Consider the following 16,071-nt stretch of genomic DNA (forward strand, 5'->3'; position numbering starts at 1 on the left):
GACGGTGGAGAGAGGGAAAGACTCTGATAGACTACTGGAGGTAGAATCAGCAAACAGATCAGTCTGTGGATGGGATAAACCTGTGTATACAACCTGAAAGGTGATGAATGCTCTCACTTGGATCGTGGTTGGAAAGTAAAGGAGACCAAGAGGATACTGGGGGACTGGGAGAAAATAGGAGCCACTCAGGCCTAAGAGTAGGTGTCGTGGGATCCCTGGAGGAAGAGGTCTGGGGCTGCGTCCTCATGGTACCGCAGGTGGTGAGCAAATTTAGGGGTTGACACGGGACGTGGATATCTCCCTTCTGGCTACTGCTTGCTAATTATAATCTGCTATCAGAAGAGGAAGGTAATATTAGCAAAAGGAGCCAAGTCTGTAGTGTCAAAAACAGACCTAACCAGAACCCCCGGAATGGTGACCTTGATTGCACCCTAAATGCTACCTCCTCAGAGATGCTCCAGTGTGGCACCGTCCTCTCTTCCTGGGAGTGCTGCAGCGGCCTCCTAGCTTGTCTCTTTGCTTCTGTCCTGGACTCCCTAAGCCACCGTCCACACAGCAACCAGCATCATCTTGTAAAAACAAACATCAGATCGTATCAGTAGTCTCTGGTGGCTTCCCCTTGTGCTTTAAAATCTGAACTTCTTGGGGCGCCTGGGTGGCTCAGTCGGTTGAGCGGCCGACTTCAGCTCAGGTCATGATCTCTTGGTCCGTGAGTTCGAGCCCCGCATCGGGCTCTGTGCTGACTGCTCAGAGCCTGGAGCCTGTTTCAGATTCTGTGTCTCCCTCTCTCTCTGACCCTCCCCTGTTCATGCTCTGTCTCTCACTGTCTCAAAAATAAATAAAACGTTAAAAAAATTTTTAATAAAATCTGAACTTCTTACCATAGCCCACAAAGCTTTCCATGTTCTGGCCGCTTACCTGCCTCTCTGACTTCGTCTTGTAACATTCCCACACCGCAAGCACTTTGGACTGTTTGTCCCCTGAACGTGCGAGTTTGTTCCCCCCTTGGGCTCTTGCACTTCTTCAAGACTGAAATCCTTCCTCAACATGTATAGCTCCTCTTCCAGATCTGCGCTCACATGCCCTTTCCCTGCCCCAGACCCTCCTCCCCATCCCAGGGCGGCTCTCACAGTTTTGATAATGATGACCTGTAGTCCTTTGTGCCTGTTTGGTTCTCGCGTGGGAGTATAAACTCACCTGGAATAAGTTCCTTATCTGTCTTGTGGGCTCCACCTTTCATCTGTACACCTCGTCCAGAAGAGCCAGAAGAGCCGTTCGGAAATGAGAGTGTGCATCAGAACTCCCTGGGGGCTTGGAAGAGCACAGATTCCTGGGCCCCACCTCCAGACTTTCCGATTCAGGAGGTCTGGGGTGGGACCTGATAATCTGCATTTCTGATAAGTTCCCAGGCGGTGGTGATGCTGACGAGGCTGGACCAGCACCCACGTCTGAGAACCACTGATCTAGAACAGGGGTTGGCAGACTTACTGTGTAAAGGACCAGATAGTGAATATTTTAGGCTTTGTGGGCCCAACGGTCTCTGTTGCAACCACTCATCTCTACTGTTGTAGATGAATAGCAGCAAAGGAATGGACGTGGCTATGTTCCAGTAAAACTCCATGTACAAAACATAGGCAGTGGACCGGATTTGTCCCCTAGGCTGTAGTTTGCCAACCCTGATCTAGAAGATGGTCGTCTTGGGGGAACTTCCACTGGAAGCTTAGGGCGTGAGTCCGTAACTGATCTAGAAGACAGGTATGTGCCAGATGCTGGTGATCCCATGGTCAGTGACAGATTCCCCGCTCTCAGGAAGTTCACAGTTGTGGATGAGACAGCCGTTAGACGAACAGTCACACCAGTAGTTATACGGCACGCTCGTGACAAATGCTATGAGGGAAAAATGTAAGATGCTTTGGAAGTTTACCACCAGGAGACTCTGGGAAGGAGAGGCAGCCTTTCCTTTGCTCTCATCTGATGACCTCTGTGTTGCTACCCTGAGAAAAAGAAGCGATCTTAAGAAAACCTGCTTTTCTACCCACTTCTGGTTCTGCATGCATCCATCCCTCCTGTGGCCTCCTGTTGTGTATCCTTCCCTCCTGTTGGTGGATGAACTGGCCTGGCTCCTCCCCGAGCCCCGCCCATTTTCCCTGCACTCCATCTTACGTCACCTTCTCAAGAACTCCCTGTACATTCAGCCCTTCTCTTGTACATCTTCATTCGAGCATGGCTTCATTTCACCACTTTCAGAACACTCCATGTTGCCTGAGAGCCTCCACTCCATTTCTCTGCTGCCTGTTGTAGAAATGTGCCTGCAAAGAGTTCTCTGTAATGTCCCACTCGTCCACACCCCCTCCCCGTTATTTCCTTTTATTGCTCTTTTATTGTTTCTTCTCCCCATTCTTGCTTGAACTCGCTCTGTAGTCGGACTCTTGTCCCATGTCACCCCACTAAGCCACTCGTCTCAGGGCCACCAAAGATCTCCACAGTGATGGTGATAAATCCAGTGGTGTTCTCTCAGTCCTCTGCCCTGACCTGAAGATGCCACACACAGCTATGACCTGACGACCTCATAGCTGACTGGCATCTGACGGTTAACCTGTCTAAACTGGAGCGATCAGCTCAGGCCAAATCCCAAGCGCCGTCCTCAGTTTCTCCTTTGGTTCTCACACCCATGACCACATCATCAGTAGGTCATGCTTCCTCTACCCGTGAAGCATACCCCAGCCCCGTTCTCTGATAACCACCTTTACTGCTGACCCCCTGGACCCCCTACCACCGTCTCCCTCGACATTGCCGGGGCAGCGTCATGACTGCCGTCCCCGGCCTGTTCTCCACAGAGAGTGACGTGGAAACATACGCCAGGCCCCTGTTACTTCCCAGCTTCCAAACTGCCCGGTGGCTTCCCTCAGAATGAAATCCACGGTCCTTACCATGTCCCGTAAGGCCGTCCGTCCATCACCCAGTCCCTGTCTGCCTCCTTCACGACTGCTGTCTCACTCCTTCCTCCACTCCACCCACCCGGGTTTCCTTGTTTCTCCTTAAAACAAGAAAAGGTCCTCCTTTCCATCTAGGACCATCGTACTTGCTGTTAGTTCTACTTTGATTGGGATTCCCCCCACAACCACTCCCCTCAGAGATCTCAGCCTGCCTGCTTAGATCTCTGACTAAAGGTGGTCCCTACAGAGAGACGTCCCCTGACCACCTAATCTAAAAGTCTTCCGCCTGCCCTTCTCTCCTCCCTACTACCTATCTGCCAGCCTTGATTTTCCTTCATAGTACTTCTCAGGGTGTATCTTGTGTCTGTTTAACTATTGATTGTCTGTCTCTCCCTCACCGGTGAGCCTTTTGTCTCATTGACCACTATATTCCTAGCACCTGCATGTAGCAGGAGAGGGTAGTGGTGAAAGGACCGTGCCCTGGAGTCCCGTTGCTTGAGTTCAAATCCCATATCCGTGCTTGCCGACTCCGATCTTTATAAAATTACTTAACTTTTTTATGCCTTTTTCTTTAACATGAGGGTAACAGTAGTAGCATCCTCAGGGTTATTAGGAAGATTCAGATAATTTATGCAGAAACATTAAGAACAGTTGCTGGCACAAAGTAAGCTTAAAAAGAAGGACGGGCAGGAGAGAGAGAACATTCTCGTAGAGGGAATAGCCAGTGTGTAGTGCCTTGGATACGTGTACATATACTGGGTATATTTAACCAGTTAGGAATTCTTACAAACACAAAAGGCTACTGCTAAAAGATATTATTTGGTGGGCTTTCCATAATTATCCTAGCTTTCACCCTGAAGTCAACAGAACAATAGCATCCCAATCTCTCTCTCCATTTGTTGGAGGAAAATCCAATAGAGTTTTTCTGATGACTTGCAAAGTGTCCTTGTTGGAAGCTCATATACAGCCTGGTTTGGGGAAGAGGAGGGCCAGTTCAGGAAATAGTATTGATACTTGGCCTATCTGCTGCTGATAGAGATTTTCCCGAGTCAAGATGCAATCAAAGTTCTAGGCCCATAGTGTTACAGGAGACCTTTTTATGTCCGCTTTACTGCCACTAGAGCCTTCAGGGAAGGTCTCCCTCATACCTTAACTGTCAGACTCTAAGGATTTTGTTTTTATCGGCAGTTTGGCCAGCTTGTAAACTGATTTTTGAAGGAAATCTCAAAAACAAGCCAGTCACTAACAGCCAGAATTGTGTGATTCCACAACAAGGAACTATCTACATGGGATACTTAAAGTAGTTGAAATCATAGAAAGTGGAATGGTCGCTGCCAGGGGAGGAGGACAGGGAGAGTGGGGAGTTAGTGTTTAGTGGGTGTGGAGTTTCAGTTGTGCGAGGTGGAAGGAGTTCTGGAGACGGATGGTGGTGGTAACACAACAGCGTGAATGTACTCCCTCCACAACACTGAACTGTTTGCTTAAAAATGGTTCAGACGGCAAATCTTATGTTCTGTGCATTTTACTGTAATAAAAAGTTGCAGGGGGAAATGAAAAACAAGAAAAAAAGTCCACAAGGTAAAATAGTAACATGTTTTCCACCTGAGGATTTTTAGGTAAACCGGCCATCTTCCTCTTTTCACTGAAAGGGGCTTCACAGAGCAGAGAGGTTTTCTAAGGGGGAAGAAAGTAGCCTTTTATTTTGAAATATTTCAAACATACCAAAAGGAAAGCTAGTGCAATGAATCTTCGTATACCCGTATTTATGTATTGTCTTTTCTGAATCATTTGAAAATAAGTTGCAGGCACCATGGAGTTTACCCCCCAGATACTGCCACGTGTATCTCCTAAAATCAAGGACATTCTCTTAACACCATTAACCTAGCCAAGAAATTTAATACTGATTCACTACTGTGTAGTAGCCTGCCCGGTTTCAGGTCTTCCTAATTGTCTAAAAAATATAAGTGTTGGAAGTATGTGTGTGTTTTAATCCCAGATCCAAGCGAAGCTTGTATATTACCTCTGGTTATGATATTTCTCTTCTCTTTCATTACATTGGCATTTTTCAGTAGTCTCGGCTACGTGTGGCGTTGTCTGATTATTTCCTCAAGATTAGATTTAAGCATTTTTGATAAGAATGCTGTCAAGGTGACACTGTGTACTTCCCTCACATCGTATCGGGTAGACAAAATGTCAAATTGTTCTATTATCAGTAATGTTAAAGTTTAATCAATTTAATGTGACATTTCCCAGCTCTTTCTCTTCCTTATTAACACATATGTATCTAGGGTAGTCCTTGGGATTCTGTGACGATTCTGTTCTCCATCCACCTTTCACTCCATTGTGTTAGCGTTTCTTAATGATTCTTGCCTTGACTCACTTACTACATCTGAGGTTGCGATGTAGTGGTTTTCTAATTGTCAATCCCTTTGCATTTATTTATTAACTGGCTTTTTCCCCCCAAAAAGGAGCTCCTTCCCCCCCCCCCCTTCAGTATCATTGTGGACTCACGGATTTCTTTTATATTCAGTGTGCTATATTGTGTTTCTGTTATTATTATTATTTACTTGCCAGTGGGATTCTGTGTCCTGTAGAAATGGCCCCATCAGTCTTTGAGTACTTCCGTCCTTTCTCGCACAAGACACTCTGGGCTCACCTGTACTTTCCTTCAAACCTGAAATCCGTTGTTTTCCCAAGGAGCCCTGGTTCCTTTTAGTGGGGACTGGTATTTAGAACCAAGATCTGGGTACTAGATATACTTAGAAAATAAATTTTTTAAAGCATTACCTGTCATTTTGATTGTGTGTGTTATCAATTAAGAGGACTTTCACATTTGGTTTTAAATGGTTCATCATTTGGTCCTTCCTTCAGTCCTGTGTGGGAGGCGGATCATTTTAAAAATGACAAAATGAGGTGTAGAGAGGATTTAGCTTGCCCAGAATTTTAAGACTAGTAAGAGCAGGTGCCAGGAGCCAAACTTCTACCTGCAAGCTTGATTTTTTTTTGCCACAGTATACAGTCTGCTAAAAAGTGTGCTTTGATATCTGTGATGCTGTGTCGCTGGCTCCTGCTCACTGCCAGCTCCACTGAAGAGACAACGCTTCCTTTGTGACTCTGAGTGATAAATGATGAGCCTTGAGAATATTTACATCCTTCTTAGCATCGCCATTGGAAGCTCCTTTTGTAATAGACTTTGCTAGGAGGCTTTCGGCGGTCCTTCATACTGAATAGAATATTTGACTTGTGGCTTGGAGAGCCCTGTTTGACAACAGTACGCGGTCATACCTAAACCCTCTGTCTCATGACAGCCTGTAATTGGGTCACTCCAAGGAAGCAGGAAATCCAAGTAGTAGATCTTAAAATGCTATGCTTATGCTACGATATGGTATTTTATTATGTGAAGGTCTCTGCTTTCTCAAACAACACAAGCTTTTTAAATTTGTTTTTTGGTTGTTTTTTTTTTTTAGTTTATTTTTTGAGAGAGAGAGAACAGGGGAGGGGCAGAGAGAGAGAGAGTGAGAGAGAATCCCAAGCAAGCCCCACACTGTCAGCCCAGAACCCAGTGGGGCCTGAACCCACGAACCACGAGACCATGACCTGAGCCGAAATCAAGAATTGGACACTTAACCGACTGAGCCACCCAGGTGCCCCCGCAACACAAGCTTTTTTTTTTTTTTTATTTTTTTTTTTTTTTTTTTTTTTTAATTTTTTTTTTTCAATGTTTTTTATTTATTTTTGGGACAGAGAGAGACAGAGCATGAACGGGGGAGGGTCAGAGAGAGAGGGAGACACAGAATCGGAAACAGGCTCCAGGCTCCGAGCCATCAGCCCAGAGCCTGACGCGGGGCTCGAACTCACGGACCGCGAGATCGTGACCTGGCTGAAGTCGGACGCTTAACCGACTGCGCCACCCAGGCGCCCCAACACAAGCTTTTTAAAGTTAACGCTCCAAGGAACCTTTTTAGACACTTTTTCCTTAATCTCTCCCCACCATGAAATTTTAATCTCAGATACCTAAGTCCATCTGTTTACAGGCCGTGTATACGTTTGTGCTTTATATATAAAAAGTAAGATTTTTTTGTATCCTTCAGAAGCCGTTCTTTGCCCTCTTCAGGGTGATCCCGCCCTCACCGAGAACGCATGGAGTAGATGGAGAAGTGAAGGATAAATCTCATGTGTGTTACAATAATATGTTTTGTATCATAATAGTATATTTTAGAATATCTTTCTTGAATAAATACAATCCATAGATTATTTTGGTTCTAATAGCACTGCGATCCTTTGGTTACCTGAAGGCCACATCGTACAGCTGCAAAGACAATAACGTTTCATCCACAGAGAGCTTCAGAGTCCATAGTTCCCCTCCAAACAGCTAGATAGTCAGAATTGTTGGTGATACTGGTGAATTTTCCAGTATTGTTTTTCCCTGGGATTCCTTGATGTGTGAAGGTACTACTTAAGTACTACTATTGAATAAATTTAAGGGGCACCTGCGTTTTTCCCCTCAAAATCCCCCCCCCCATCTGGACCTGAGCCCCACATGAAGAACTTTCGTGTCTGAGGGAGTAGAGAGAGACTGCCATTAGCTTTCCTCAGCACTTACCCTTTACACACCATCTCGTGTGCTTTGTGGGTTTTTCCTGTGTATTTCTGTGTCTGTCTTTTTATTGTCGCTTCCTGCCTCTGTCTCCTTTTATCTTCTGCTCTCTCTGCTTTCACCAATACTGCGCTCATCTCTCCTGCCCTCCCTCCACTTCCCCCCTCTCCTACATGTCCTCTCCTCTGTTTTCATCCAGGACTATGAGAGTAAGTTGCAGGCCTTGCAGAAGCAAGTTGAGACCCGCTCCCTCGCTGCCGAGACAACGGAAGAGGAGGAAGAGGAGGAAGAAGGTGAAATCTAGAGATGGAAACTTCCTACTGTAGATCTTTTGGATCTGTACTATCAGATTAACCCTTTATTTGTGGTCAAAGCTGGATTTGATCATAGGTGACCCTACCATTTATTGGTATCTTACCGAGCCGGTTTAAAGGTGATTCAAGAGATTCTCCATTCTACAGACTGTGCTCTCTGACGTGGGAGTGGGGCTGACAGTGTTCCCCGGGGTACAAGATTTCTTAGCTTGGTCTTCACAAAAGTCTCTTAGGCAGTTTACATATATGTTTCATATTACTGTATATATGAAGTTCACGTATATGTTACAGATAAATTAACTTTGAAGGAACTCTATGTACTAAATTCATTTTTTAATAGTGAAGTAAAATTTTGACCTTTTTGCTTCCTGTACTAGCAAGAAAAATAGATACACGTGAAGTTGCACGATATACTGGAGGACTTTTCTTTATTATAAGCCCTCTAATAGATATGTGTATTTTTTTAAAGGAAGTGTATTTCTTTTCTTTTTTAAAATTTTTTAATTTTTAATTTTTAATTTTTTTGAAGTATAGTTCTTTGATACATTGCTTTATTTACTTTTTTGATGTTTGTTTATTTATTTTAAAAGAGTGCGGGCATGAGCAGGGGAGGGGCAGAGAGTGAGGATCCCAAGCAGGCTCCATGCTCAGCACAGAGCCCGACGCAGGGCTCGATCTCACGGATTGTGAGATCATGACCTGAGCTGAAATCAAAAGAGTAGACGCTTAGCTGACTGAGCCACCCAGGCGCCCCCGTACTGTTTTAAATATCAGGATTTTTTGAGTTTTCTGAAATGTATATGCTACCTTCACAACATCAGCAGAATTTAGTAAGCGTTACAAGAAGAAGACAAAAGCAAGTGAATGGAGAAAAACTGGACAATACTTTAACTTGATAAGAGAGATGAGGTAGAGGAGAGACGTAATTGCTACATAGTTAGGAGATCACCGTTAATCACGCTTCGTTTGCCCTTTCAGTTCCTTGGACACAACACGAATTTGAGCTGGCCCAGTGGGCCTTCCGGAAATGGAAGTCTCACCAGTTTACTTCATTAAGGGACTTACTCTGGGGCAATGCTGTTTACCTGAAGGAGGCCAACGCCATCAGTGTGGAACTGAAGAAGAAGGTACAGAGGGCGGGAGAATATGGGTCGTCTGGAGACACAGCTGAGTCTGAGGGGGTTCGTGGCTCCCAGTCTTGAGCTGACCTTTCCCTTGGGTGAACTCAGGTGCTTTTTGCTATGAAACAGGTTTATACGTGCCTTTCTTTTACATATGTGCCTGGAACGTGGTAGATACTAATTAAATATTGATTACATGACATTTTTAAAAGAACACGTTTTCTAGCTTGTTTACAGAGGAGGAGACTATATTCCGACAAGAGCTAGGGAAACATGTTAGTAGGAGGAAGCTACTCTTGCGCTTCTGAAATTCTCAATTTGCTTTTAGTTCTCTGCCGTTACATTTACAGCTGCGAGTCCTAAGTGCCCCTCCTCCTCTAGGGTGTGAGAGGCAGCTTTGTGCAGTGGACAAGCGCTCTGCCCTCAGCCGGCTGGATTCCAATTCCAGCTCTCCTGGTTGCGTTGACTCTGACGCCCCTGCGCCTCCATTTCCTCATCCATAAAGTGGGCTTGGCAGCAGCCTCTGCCGTCTAGGGTTTTGTGAGGGATGAAACAGTAAGGACATGTAAAGAGCTGGAATAGCTCTTGGACGTGGTAAAAGACGATAAATGTTCCCGATCTTCCTCATTACCGAACCGTCACAGCGCATCTCCAGTTCACGTGCTGAATCCCACTGTATGTGCCACCGCCGAACGGCCCGGGGGCCGCAAGATGATGGGGGGTGGGCAGTGTCACATGGTAGGAGAGAGCACAGACTGCCCAGCTTTGGGGAGATTCAGTCTCTTCCCCGAGGGCTATCGTCTAGTTCTGTGAAATAGGGATAAGACGTCTTCTTCATTCACAATCTCGGCAACCCATTTCGTTTTGTAATTCTTTATCTACTCTCTTCAAGTAGACAAAATGAAGGCACAGACTGTGTCTCAGATGTAATCAATATTTGTAGGCGAAAACGCGGGGCAGTAGCGAGAAATAAATGACATGGTGCTTGAAAAGCACTTACCGTACAGTGAACACTTTTAAGAGTAGCGCTTGTGGCCCTGGAATTTCGACCGGAAAGCCGGCCGTGACGCTTCCACCCCCTCTCTGTGGGGCGCTCGAGACAGACTCGCGGGTCCCCCCCTTTGTTCTCTTGTGTACGTTCTCAAGAGTCTTCACTCAGTCACCAAAGGTACGTGCACTGAGGTTTTAGTTTGTGTGAACACACTGGGCCAGGGCAGGAAAACAGAGTCTGGAAATAGCTTCGTTTGACATCAGGATGGTTCTCTACGACTAGTGTACAAGTGGCCATATTTTCCCCCGTTAATCGCAAGCTGTTTGTTGAGCACATGCTACTCGTCTGACCTCTTCCCTGTGGGGCGTGATTCTGTCGCCTTGTTTCTGAAGCTGACTTGCTGAAAACACGGAGGCCATTTGCATGGTTTATTCCGTTCACGTAGGTGCAGTTCCAGTTCGTTCTGCTGACCGACACCTTGTACTCCCCTCTGCCTCCGGAGTTACTTCCCACCGAGGTGGACAAAACTCACGAAGACAGGCCTTTCCCGCGGACGGTGGTGGCGGTCGAAGTGCAGGATCTGAAGAACGGAGCGACGCATTATTGGTCTTTGGAGAAACTCAAGTATGGAAACATTCCTCGTGAAGGAAGTGGTGTTTTATTTAGGGAATAATAGTGGCTTGCTCAGATGGGCTCCCTCAGACTCTCCGTTCTGGGAGGAGGTCGCTGTTGCATCCTTTTCTGTGGTTCTGGATGGTTTGGAAGTATCTTCCATGCAAGATTTAAAATGTCATTGTGACATTTACTGTCCATCCATTTTCTTCTTTTTTTTTTTTTTTAACGTTTATTTATTTTTGAGACAGAAAGACAGAGCATGAACGGGGGAGGGGCAGAGAGAGAGGGAGACACAGAATCGGAAGCAGGCTCCAGGCTCTGAGCCATCGGCCCAGAGCCCGATGCGGGGCTCGAACTCACGGACCGCGAGATCGTGACCTGAGCTGAAGTCGGACGCTTAACCGACTGAGCCACCCAGGCGCCCCCCATCCATTTTCTTCTAAGTGAGTGGATCCCACTCTGACACCTTTGTCACTTGTAGATATGATCTAAATTGTCCCTCCGTAGACCCTCTTACATTTTCTTTCTTTTTTTTTTTTATTATTTTTTAATGTTTATTTATTCTTGAGAGACAGAGACAGAGACAGAGCATGAGTAGGAGAGGGGCAGAGCTAGAGAGGAACACAGAATCCGAAGCAGGCTCCAGGCTCTGAGCTGTCAGCACAAGAGTCTGACGTGGGGCTCGAACTCACAAGCCGTGAGATCATGACCTGAGCCGAAGTCAGACGCTCAGCCGACTGAGCCACCCAGGTGCCCCTCTTACGTTTTCAATGCTCCAGTCTCATGATACCTATTTCTATCTTGGATGTAATAACTAGTCATCTTTTCTGTTCCGGAGGATGATGGGTAAAAAACAGGAAAGTTATAATGTAGTTTTCTCCTTTGCATTTAAGTTGATGACATGTTTTCTACTGTTGGGTATATTGGAGGTGTCCTCTACCATTGAACTATATTTCTCCTATAATTCAGCAGAGGTCAGGTAGCCATTTTTTTGCTTTTGGTGGCTTGTGTCTAGACTCAGACACTTTGGATACTGAGTGTTTGAGTTTCTGTACTTCTGGCCTTCTTTCTTTTTTAATATCATTAAATGGTGGAAGCAGCTTTTGTTTTGTTTTGTTTTTAAATCTTGCATGGAAGATGCTTCCAAAGTGAAATTGTAATACAATCTCATGATGTTAACCCGGTGCACTTTATGTTTGTGTTTATGCAGGCAGAGGCTGGATTTGATGCGAGAGATGTATGACAGAGCAGGTGAGGTGGCCTCTGGTGCCCAGGATGAAAGTGAAGCCACCGTGACTGGCAGCGATCCATTTTATGATCGATTCCATTGGTTCAAATTGGTAGGAAGGTACGTGATGATTTCATTGGTGTCTTCTTTTTAAATAGTGAATGGTTTTGTTTCAACCTCAGCAGATATTACAGAAAGTTAAAAGAAAGTGTATAAAAATGCTCCGTGTAAAAAAATTTAAAAATGTTCCATGTATAATCTTATCCACTCATTCACAACCACTGTATTATTTGGTATATTTCCCTTCATTTTATTCAGCGTGCGGATTTAAGTCTCAACTTTTGGCTAGAGTAATTCACAATCTTCCTTGCCTCTTACAGTTGAACGAGATAGATTTATTTTTTAAAGTTTATATATCTTTGAGAGGGAGGGAGGGAGGAAGGGAAAGAGAGAGAGAGAAAACATGAGTGGGGGGGGCAGAGAGAGAGAGAGAGAGAGAGAGAGAGAACATGAGTGGGGGAGGGGCAAGGGTAGAGGGAGAGAGAGAATCCCAAGCAGGCTCCACACTGCCAGCCCAGAGCCCGACATGGGGCCTGAACCCATGCACCAACCGTGAGACCATGACCCGAGACAAAGTCAAGTGTCGGAAAAAAAAAAAAAGAAAGTCAAGTGTCAGACTCCCAGTGAACCAACCATTCAGGCACCCCTGAACGAGACAGATTTAAAAGAAAACCTGTGTCTGTATCCTGCCCAGTTTAAAATCATAGAATGACTTACAGCTTACCATCTTGCGACTTCTCCATGATCCGATGTGTCCTCACTTTTTTTTTTTTTCTTTTTAAAGCAGTTTATCTCACGATAGTCTTTGTAAGGGTGAGCCAACCACATACCTTGGTCATCCTCTTGAGCCTCTTTTGTGTGTACATAAATTTCAACATGTAGTGAAAACAGATAATGCCTCTGGGAATCCATACTGAGTCCAAGTTCTTAGATGTTTAGAATTTTAAAAGCAGAGAGATGTAAGTTTTAGCTTAATGATTTCGGAATTTCAATTGTTTTTTAAATTTTTTTTTTTTTTTAACGTTTATTTATTTTTGAGACAGAGAGAGACAGAGCATGAACAGGGGAGGGGCAGAGAGAGAGGGAGACACAGAATCTGAAACAGGCTCCAGGCTCTGAGCCGTCAGCCCAGAGCCCGACGCGGGGCTCGAACTCACGGACCGCGAGATCGTGACCTGAGCTGAAGTCGGACGCTTAACCGACTGAGCCACCCAGGCGCCCCTCAATTGTTTTTTAATTGCAAAAATTTTCTGACCGTTTTAAAGGAACTGGGTATAAAGGAGGAGCAAAGTCATAGTATTTTGTAGAAATGAAGTTTAAATCCTTTCCGTTCTACTCCAATAGTGGAGCGTTTTTCAAGAGTTGAGTTGGCCAAACACCTCTCACCCAAGCAAGGCACGAAACTTGCTTTGCTATACGCCATTCCATCCATCTTGTTTTCTGCTCAGAGATGATGTGGGAATCGGGGTAAAGATCTAAACCATATTTTTGCACCAAATGTTGAGTGGCTCCTTTGAGGCCTGGCCGCCGATCTTTCGTGTGACCCGGAAAGTAGAAACATTTTTACAGCACACCGTTCACCTGAGATCTTCTACTCGTGTGTTTCCTTTGCTTTTCCTATTCTAAGGATCAGTCCTTGTTGCCTTCCACCTGAACCAGAGGATTTATGCTGATTTTACCCTTTGCTCTTCCACTCGCTTGTACCGTGTTGGCTCCCCAGTGGGTTCTGTCCTTTTGGCGCCTGTAGCTTCCTGTTTAACCAGCTGTTCCTCTCTCCTTGGCTGTGTCCGTCGGCGTCTTCCCTGGTGCCTAGCTCCCCCATTTTCCACGGCTGCGTGAACGAGCGCCTTGCGGACCGCACACCCTCCCCCACTTTTTCCACGGCCGACTCCGACGTCACTGAGCTGGCTGATGAGCAGCAAGACGACATGGAGGATTTTGAGGACGAGGCGCTCGTGGACGACACCGGCTCTGACGCAGGGACGGAGGAGGGATCAGAGCTCTTCAGTGACGGGCATGACCCGTTTTACGACCGATCCCCGTGGTTCATTTTAGTGGGAAGGTTGGTGAGGTTATCGTCAGAAGGGCGAAAAGGGACCAGCTCTTGCGTTAACGAGGCTCCTTGTGCAATTTTGGACGGTCTCTCCTCAGCAGATCAGCCTGTGACGGGCCAGTCTGGCGAGAGACGGGCCCTCGGGCAGCGTTTGTGAGGTGCGCAGCCTGCTTGGCATAGCACGCGGCGGTGTGTGAGGGCTCTGAGTGGAGGACCCCTGGTCTTCGGGTGCCCAGTGACTTCCTTCCGAAGGACGAAACCCCAGAGGAGAAAGGAATGAAAGCTAAGGGTCACAGGTTACAGGGTCGAAGAATGTTGCCGTGTTCTAACGCTTCCGTTTTGTAGGAAGGGGAGCGAGGAAGCGTGTGGGGGTGACTTGAGAGCAGAGCAAGTCCATGGTTGGGCACACCGGCCGGAATCGAGAGGACAGGAGTGGAATCGGGAGGAGCGTTAGTTTCTCTGGGTGCAAACGAGAATCAGGAACACGAAGTTTGCTTTTGTCTGAGACGGATGCCTTTCTTTGGCCGGTTTCGCCGAGCCCATCTGAGGTGTTTGGCTTCTGCTAAAATTTCACCTGCAGGCTTTATGATGAATCTCGTGAAGTGATCTGTTGACACCATCAACAATGGATATGTGTTCAGCACTGCATGAGACTGCTTTGTGTTCAGTTTGACTTTCCAAACTGAGGCCTTGTCTCTGACCCCATCTGTCAGTGCTGCAGAGCTCTCACGCACACCCTCCTAATACTGGAGGCTTTGTCCGAACCCGGTCTTCACGCTCAAGTAAGTTTCATTACGAATTCCACAGTGCAGCACTCACTGGATTAATACAAAAGTCTGCCTAGGTTTTAAAGTATGAAATTTAATTGTAACGCCTCATTAGGGCCACACATTTTGAAAATAGGGAATTATGTCAGTGTTAAATGGGTAAGTGCCAGTTATCTAGAAATTGAAGGGCAGTGAGTGTCCCGACCCAGTGGGGATTTTAGGTTCTGAAACTGAGCTCCTCGCGTGGTGTCGGCATGTCCTTGCCTGGCAAGGACTGCGTGACTACTGAAGCAAACGATCGCTGTTTAGGGAGAGAGGGGAAAGAAGAGGTTTCTTGTAGACATGAAAGTCTCAAATATGACCGTGGGTCGTAATTTAATGTTAGACAGTCTTGGGGTCTTATGAAGGGGAGGGGCATTTATTCAGTGTTCCCTTGAATAAACATGAAGGGATGATGCAGCCATGACTGTTGTGTTTTATTAGCATATTGCCAGGAATAGATGCTTAGTATTTCGGAGAAGATGATTTATATTAAATCTGAGAAAAGTAGTCCTGTGTACAAATAATGGGACCATGCGCTCTTTGTATTTTATGGCTGTGTGCGTTCTAAAAAGGTCGGAAGTTAGAACCAAGTCTCTGTTCAAAAAGGGCTCGGTCCCCGTGCCAGTTGCGCAGCTTCTGACGCCACCCGTTCGTGTCGTACTCTGTCAACACAGTGAGGAGTGTGGAGCTTCGCCTCACATGGCACTTCGGGAAGAGCACTGGCCCTGACTGTCTGAAGTCTGAGTCCTAGCTTAGGCTTAACTTAAACCGAGGCCTCTTGGGTTCTCGAGTGCACAATGATGAGTTAGGTGGGAAAACAAAGAGCCTTAAAGATCCTTTACATCTTTGAGATTCTGTCATCCACACTAGCGAAACGAGTATCTTGGTGAAGAGTTCTACTCCAAGGCGTTTGTATTTTGAGTCACTTGTATGGAAAACTGAAGTCAGAATCCCACTTAATGTGGACATTCACTGGCTTTTTCTAAAATATGTGCGTTATTTTCTCTATGGTTTTATTCATTGTGATCATATCTGATACAAGTTAGGTAAAAGCAATGAACTCTGCTCTGATTTTCAGTTGAAGTGTCTGTTTGACACTTTAAAGACACACTAAAGAGCCTTTCAGGAATGGATTTTTCCATGTGTTTGGTTTCCCTGGGTTCTAAGACTAACTTTACCTTGCAAGGAAGAGGTTGGGGGAGGAGGTGAGATCATGGCGATCGGAGGAGTGAAAGATAGCTCTTTACTTTTGCCCTCAACTACATTTTGCATCCACAACCAAAACTGATACCTGTGCAACATCACCCAGTTGTGTAGTGGTCAACATCTGGGTAAGAGAAGTGACCT

The 16,071-nt window shown here is 45.9% G+C and overlaps 1 protein-coding gene across 7 annotated transcripts in view; it reads left to right on the top strand.

Moving 5' to 3' along the window:
• KIF1B (kinesin family member 1B) overlaps positions 1 to 16,071 on the top strand; it is a 144,807-nt gene that overhangs the window by 88,698 nt on the left and 40,038 nt on the right. For 5 of the 7 annotated variants that reach the window (XR_006206688.1, XM_042953765.1, XM_042953767.1 and 2 more), the window contains 4 exons: positions 7,733 to 7,826; positions 8,826 to 8,974; positions 10,405 to 10,583; positions 11,785 to 11,922. Coding sequence is in view for 6 of the 7 variants with exons in the window: in XM_042953765.1 (XP_042809699.1) it covers positions 7,733 to 7,826; positions 8,826 to 8,974; positions 10,405 to 10,583; positions 11,785 to 11,922 (560 nt within the window). In the remaining variant the exon portion in view is untranslated. Of the gene's footprint in view, positions 1 to 7,732; positions 7,827 to 8,825; positions 8,975 to 10,404; positions 10,584 to 11,784; positions 11,923 to 13,675; positions 13,925 to 16,071 lie in introns of those variants that run through there. The other 2 variants (XM_042953772.1, XM_042953771.1) reach the window with 2 other exon arrangements.

The sequence above is a fragment of the Panthera leo genome, chromosome C1, assembly GCF_018350215.1.
Source record: "Panthera leo isolate Ple1 chromosome C1, P.leo_Ple1_pat1.1, whole genome shotgun sequence".
NCBI classification, from domain to species: domain Eukaryota; kingdom Metazoa; phylum Chordata; class Mammalia; order Carnivora; family Felidae; genus Panthera; species Panthera leo.